General features: G+C 34.4%; 1 protein-coding gene across 1 annotated transcript in view; it reads left to right on the top strand.

Moving 5' to 3' along the window:
• LOC102675474 (division abnormally delayed protein-like) overlaps positions 1-5,403 on the top strand; it is a gene marked incomplete at its 3' end in the record, with an annotated part of 7,823 nt that extends 2,420 nt beyond the window's left edge. The window contains exon 2 of the mRNA XM_006621224.2: positions 5,232-5,403. Coding sequence (XP_006621287.1) covers positions 5,232-5,403 — 172 coding nt within the window. The remainder of the gene's footprint in view (positions 1-5,231) is intronic.
• Between the last annotated feature and the right edge of the window lie 1,405 nt (positions 5,404-6,808).

Raw genomic sequence — 6,808 nt, 5'->3', positions numbered from 1 at the left:
TCTCTCTCTCTCTCTCTCTCTCTCTCTCTCTCTCTCTCTCTCTCTCTCTCTCTCTCTCTGGACTATCGTATTCTAACCCACTTTACACGATTGTAACCACTCGTCGAATCGAGGCCGAAGGGTCGCTGATATAGCTTCCGGTTTTATGCACTTCCCTGCGTCAAGTGCCGTACATCACACCTAACGGAGAAAATAGAGAGATATAATCGGCTGTTCTACGCGCGGTCGATTCGAGTGCCATGACGCTAATGTTCTTAATTTAAACCGATAAATCGCTTATCGGTTTAAATTAAGAACATTAGCGTCATGGGATCGCTTCATCACTCTTTTTGGCGGTTAACTTGGTTGCGATACAATGCACACGGAAACGGATACAGTTTTTGGAAAACGATACAGTTTTCTTATCTATGCATTTATCTGTACATACAATTTGAGAATGTATGATTTTTTTTTTTTTTTAATAAATATAACAAAACATGTTGAAATTATGAATTTATATGCGTCATAAAAATGAAAAATAATTTTAGAAAATTATTTATATCTCGTTATTTGGAAAAGATTTATTTTCATCACAATTTATACAACGTTGTGCATTATGGAAAATAGTATTCGAATATCGATCGGGATAATCAGGCTTTTGCTTCAATGAATATTTCTCCATTTAAATCATTCGAAGCGTATAATTAAAGTGAATTTTTTTGCGATTTCATTGATAATTTTATTTTTACAATAATATTTTTATCGTTTTATTCTTATTTTTTGACCGCGCTGCGTTTTTAAAAATTAATGAACTCCTCGTACAGGGATGAAAAAGTAAAGGTAACTTTTACACTTTTGCAGCCGACCTCTGCTTATTGACATGAAATTGATGCGCGTTTTTCACATCTCGGTGAACGCAATAATAAACTTTGAAGGATAGTATCGATCAATTTGACAAGTGCTGTTTCATGTTTTTGCTTTTTAAAGAAGGCGTCAAGAATGTGTACATTTCGGTACATTTAACGCAAATATTAGGTTTCACCAATGGCTTGTGAAAGAGGAAAATATTGAAAGACAAGAGGCAGACCAATTTTCTCACTTTAACATTTTCTTCGAACAATTTACGATAAATATAAAATATAATAATAGAAAATTATTAAAAGAAACCAATAATAGGAACAATATTTCTTCTAATTATTTGAATTAATTTTTTTAACAAAATATTAAAAATTTATGTCAAAATCACCTAATATTCACATAGAGATTTATACGATGATAATAAACTATCAATATCTACCCTATTAAAAATAGACTGTTTTTAAGACCTTTTTATTTAGAAAATAGATTATTAAAAATACTCTAATTAAAAACGAGAGAGAGGTTAGGTTTATGATAAAAACGTTTCGTTTGAAAAAAAATATTGGATAATTAAAAGATTGATACTTGATACCAACTTGCTGTTGGTACGTATAAGTAAGTACATTTTATTTTAAAAAAAAACTTGAAAAAAAATCATACGTTAAGAAAACTAAACCTTTTGATAGCATCGCGCCACACCCCGACAACGCAAACCGTTCGAGAGATATTCTTGGTGTCGGTCCCTTTTATTCCCTTTTTTTCGTCCTTTTCTATCTCTATACTATTCGTGGCGCTTCCGCCATTTCGAACGATTCAAGATGGAACTCGTCGCACAGGTACAAGGATTCTTGCTTCCGCGCGACATTAACAGAACCGATGTATAGCACGTATATACGTATAGTCTGTCCTAAGTATAGTCGGTGCCCAGTGAAACTGGTAAATGTATACGTCTCTTCTCTACTTTGTAACAGGTTAGCATCGAATATCATAGATATTTTTCTCCTTTTTCGTTTGAATTAAACACCGTTTAAAAACTAGTTATTTTCTTTGCCCGATTTATTTATTATTATTATATTATCTCTATATACATTATAGGTTATAAATTAGAAGATAATTTTGAAATAATTAAACAGGGCGAAATAAGAGAGGCAAGTATGTGAGCGCGTATGGATAGATTGCGAAACACGTTTCGCAGTATTTTTTTTACGAGAAACTAGCACCTGTTTTTATCGAATATTAAAAATTCCCTAGATTTTACCGAGCGAAGAATTTCGAATAGAATGTTTACACGGAATGTTCATATCGGTGAATTGGAATTTTTATTGGGGTTTTTTTTTTTTTTTGAAGTGTGATTTTTATGCTTCTGCGAACGGTGAAATTTAATGGTGGAAAAGATTGCTCGTTAAAGAAAACGAATACGAGAAGACTTTGAATATCGGTGAAAACGACAAACATGGGTATTAAAATTTTTTAGCTTCGCTTATGATAATCTTCTTTTTCGTTTCTTTTTTCATATTAATTCGCCAATGCAAACAACAACGAGTTATGACATGAGTTATATATGTATTATGTGTTTCGCGATGCTGAAATTCATTACCACGTTCGTTCGTAAAATTCAGAGAAAGAAATGATCGCGAGAATATTTCATAATATTATATTATTTTTATTTTTATCTGCGGATAAAAAAAGGAAGAAAGAAAATTGAACGCGCTTGACAATTTACATCGAATTGATGAATAAGGAAATTGCAAATTTTAAAATTATAATATGTTGATTTTTTATAATAATAATTTCATTTAATTTTTCGATATAAATAAAAAATGCGTCTCTGTGCAATTGAAATAAAGACTTCTTAACATTGCGTATCAATATCGCAAATTATTGCGAAAACTCGACCGATAAATCCATATTTTCACTACATGTTCAATTTGTCGCGTTTCGCTTATTCCTAATCGCGTTATTTTTAGAAGAATAAACATACAACTTTTTGCTCGCAGAAAAATCAAACGTCTTCGTTTTCTCTTCGAATCGTAATGTTTCTCGTCACAGTAGATCACATCGTCCCTGGATGTTCCTTTTTTTTTTCTTTTCTTTTTCTTTCATTTTTTCCTTTTGTATTCGGCACTAAGAGTGTACCTAGGTAGTACCAGTCAGAATGAACAGGTATCGGAGAGAAAAAAAAATCTTCTCCCACGTTTTCCGCCACGATTTTTCACGATTCATCGTCCTTCTATTGTTCGACGCTTCTCGACCAGAGGTTAGATATCTTTCAAGCATGCGCACTAATTTATAGTTTTTAGTTTGCGAATAATTCGATCAGTAGAGATAAATAATGGAGCTTGGTCGTTTCAAATGCGTTTCACGTTCCGTCAAAATATTTCGTTCTCTCATATATCGCTGTCGTATACTATTACAAGATATAATTATAATAATATCATGGTTAATTGTACATTTTAAATAAACATTTCAAAAATTGTTAATCAAGTGAAATTTATACGATTGGTAATTTTTTTTTTTTTCGAATAATTATTTCGTTTTAAAAACATCATCATGGTAAAAAATGAAATGTTTATTTTGATTTTTTTTTATTCCTCCAATTATTTACGTGGATACCAAGGATATGAAGAGTGAAAAGATAGAGAAGACTTTAATTCGCGACAAATGGTTAAAATTTAATACCTCGAACAAAAACGATTTGGAGGGTACAATCTGGTCTTTTAATTTCGTGAACGTTGTGCGCGGTCGTCTTGTGGCATTTTGGCGGTTGTTGCACCGCGACCGTTTAAGTGGCCCTAAATGAAATTAAATTGAGAGAACCGTCTGGTGCTCGTCCTTGCGAATATTGTAACGATAGGTGCATGCATGCGTATTACAATGTTACGCTACACGTCGTTTTATAGCTATAACATTTTTATTATCTAAAACGTATTCCTTATCAACATGTATAATTAACTTTTATATTTATATTTACAAAATTTAACAAGACTTTATTTTATACGTAATTAAATTCATTATTTGATTAAAATTGTAGATTAGTTTCGTTCTGTAACTAAAAGTAAATTTAAACTCGTTCTACCATTCTACTTGCCGACAATTGAACAATAAACTCAACTGTTTCAAATCTGAAAGTATATCGCGATTGTAAAAGCTAATTCGCATTTTTTTTTTTTCTCTCGTGTTAATCAAGTCTGATTAAATTACAACACGCTTAGCATTGTTATCGTGTTATCTTGTCTCGCATTTTTTAACAATTTTTTAAATCCTTTCGAAAAAAAGATTTTCATTCACATCTTGATAAATAACTTTTAATCAATCCAATATCTTATTAAATATTTCATTTACCACGAAATATAAATATTTTTATCAATCTTATAGATTAATCAAAGCGAGATAAAGCTCTTTATTTCGAGTTTTACTTAATTCTCGAAAGCACAAGGTTTCTCGTAACTGATATATCCAGAATCGAAAATAGACCAACTTCTTCGCGAAATGATCATTGATGAAATTACATGCAGGGAGGGATAAGAATGGGGCGCATTGTACCGTTTATCGTGAAGCGAAACGATCGGTGACAACTGGAACGGTGGAGGATGGATGAAAAATATAGAATGAGGCCGAAAGGAGCTATCGAAACGGCCAGCCAGGACCACTCGAGGATCCCGTTAGCCTCGTTCCATTTGTCCGTTCACGACCCTTGCGACATAGATGCTAGTCCATCGTATTTTATCGGAGCGATTCCTCGTTCGTTCCGTAATTGCACGAGAGGTGGCGGGCCGCAAAATATCCTTCCCACACTGTTTTCGCGTCACGGTGAATTGACCTGTGGAAAGAAACGTGCAACGATTATTGAAATCGTTCTTCACGTTTCTCTATTACATACTTCATCTCGATGAGAAGAATTTGTTTTACGATTTTTTTTCTTCAGAAAAATTTCTCATTACTTATGTATTTATGTAACATAAATAATGTATTTACTTATGTATAATTTATACGTAATAAGCTTTGTTAAATTAATTTATCGAGTTGCTGGAGAGAACATTTTTTTGTTAATGATATAATTTTGAATTTGTATTAATTTTTACACGATTACACGTAGCTTGTCTATATTTTAAACTTTTTAAATATATTAAAAAAGCCATGGATAAGAAGAATTTGTTTTATTTTTTCTTTTTTCTGTTTTTAGAAAAATTTATCATTACTTATGTATAATTTATTTACGTAATAAGCTTTGCTAAATTAATTTATCACTGTTACTGGAGAAAACATTTATTGTTATATTATAATATAATTTTGAATTTGTATTAATTTTTGCACGATTACACGTAGCTTGTCTATATTTTAAACTTTTTAAATATATTAAGAAATGAATTAAGATCAATCAAATTTTATTCCAGCAACTTGCAACGGCATGTGCTGCAACCGGGACACCGAAGAACAATTAAGACATCAAGCCAGGGCAGATTTTCACGACTTGATCCATCATCATAGCAGAAGTTTGCAAGGCCTTTTGGCGACAACGGCGGATGCGTTAAGGGGTAAGTGTTTAGCAAAAGGAGGCACTTCAAGGTTTTCAAAAATTTTAATTTCATCCGCGTTGGAATTGGAACGAGCAATTTTTCACAAATCGATCGAAAGAAGTTAAAATCTAAATCATTTTGTTTTCAAATCGGACAAAAGGGAAAGGGGGGGGAGAAAGGAAAGAGCACGAAATCGAGTAGTTTCTTGACGAGAGTTCCAGAAATAGGATTGAACGAAACAGTTGTTTCTTGAATTGGCAAAACCAAATCGAGATTACTATTTTTACGTGCCAACTGGAACTCTGCTCTCTCTCTCTCTCTCTCTTCCACTCCTCACGCATTCTCCACCCTCTTCCTATCCCCATTACTCATACCATTGCTTCTTTCTTGTTCCATCATCTCACCACGACTCTCGATAAACCACCGCGGTTGCTGAATTACTAAATTCATCCTTTTCACTCTCCCCTCCCCTCTCTCTCTTCCTCTCCCCTCTCTTCAACTCATCCTCGAGGAATTTTTCTTCTTCTCTACGTTATCTCCTTTACAGATCGGACATTAGAATCCAAGTGTCGCAAAAGAATGAAAATAGAAATCTCTTTTTCCATATTGTTATTTATTATATTATTAACAATAAGCTCTTGGAAATATCTTAATTCCCTTGCGATTTAGTGGAAAATTTCGGGCATTCGGATTTTTCATTTGTAAAGTATACCTTTGAGCATGGATCCGTATGAACATCGTTCTGAAGATGGATTTCTAAGGAGGGGGGGAAGGAAAAAAAGGAAACGGAAGCCGCGACCGCTTTGAAAGCGAGTTGGCGGGAAAACGAACAGCCGCGGGAATCGAGCTCCTCTCTCGATAGACTTAGAGCAGCGCAATGGTGGTTTTTCCACTTTCTTTATTTCCTCTCTCCCTCCCCCCTATTTTTCTCTCATTTTCCAGACACGTTCCAAGCTTCTCTCGCGTTTTCCAAAGCTTTCCAAGTTTTTATACTTCCCCCTCCCCTCTTCACTTTCTTCCTTCCTCCCTTTCTCCTTCATCGCCCTCCCCTCCCTTCCAACGACTTTTCCCCCCTCGCGATACGACGACGCGAAAATTGCACTGAGACTCTGAATTGCAGAGAATGCAATTCGTGATTGGAGGGAGGGGAGGAGGAGGAGGAGGAGAGAAGGTTGAAATTTGAAATTCAAGGAAATGGGAAATAGGAGGCTGCTAAAATAGTAATAAAATAGTGGATAGGTAAGGATATGTGCGACTCGGTTGTTTCGCGAAACTTTCGACTCGATTCGATAGCGCTGCGGGGAGAAAAGGGGGAAAAATAAGAAAACTCGTCGCGATTGCCGAACAATATCGGCGGTGGAAAGTTTTCGCTTTTAACCCTTCGCACTCCAGACGCTGTTTCGCTCGGTCGAACCAGCAATTCCAGCAACTCCAGCGTTCGATGGAATTTCTTA

The sequence above is a fragment of the Apis dorsata genome, unplaced genomic scaffold (assembly GCF_000469605.1).
Source record: "Apis dorsata unplaced genomic scaffold, Apis dorsata 1.3 scaffold_617, whole genome shotgun sequence".
Lineage (NCBI taxonomy): Eukaryota > Metazoa > Arthropoda > Insecta > Hymenoptera > Apidae > Apis > Apis dorsata.
Note: the sequence above shows the minus strand (reverse complement) of the source record. Positions and strands in the feature narration are given on the sequence as shown.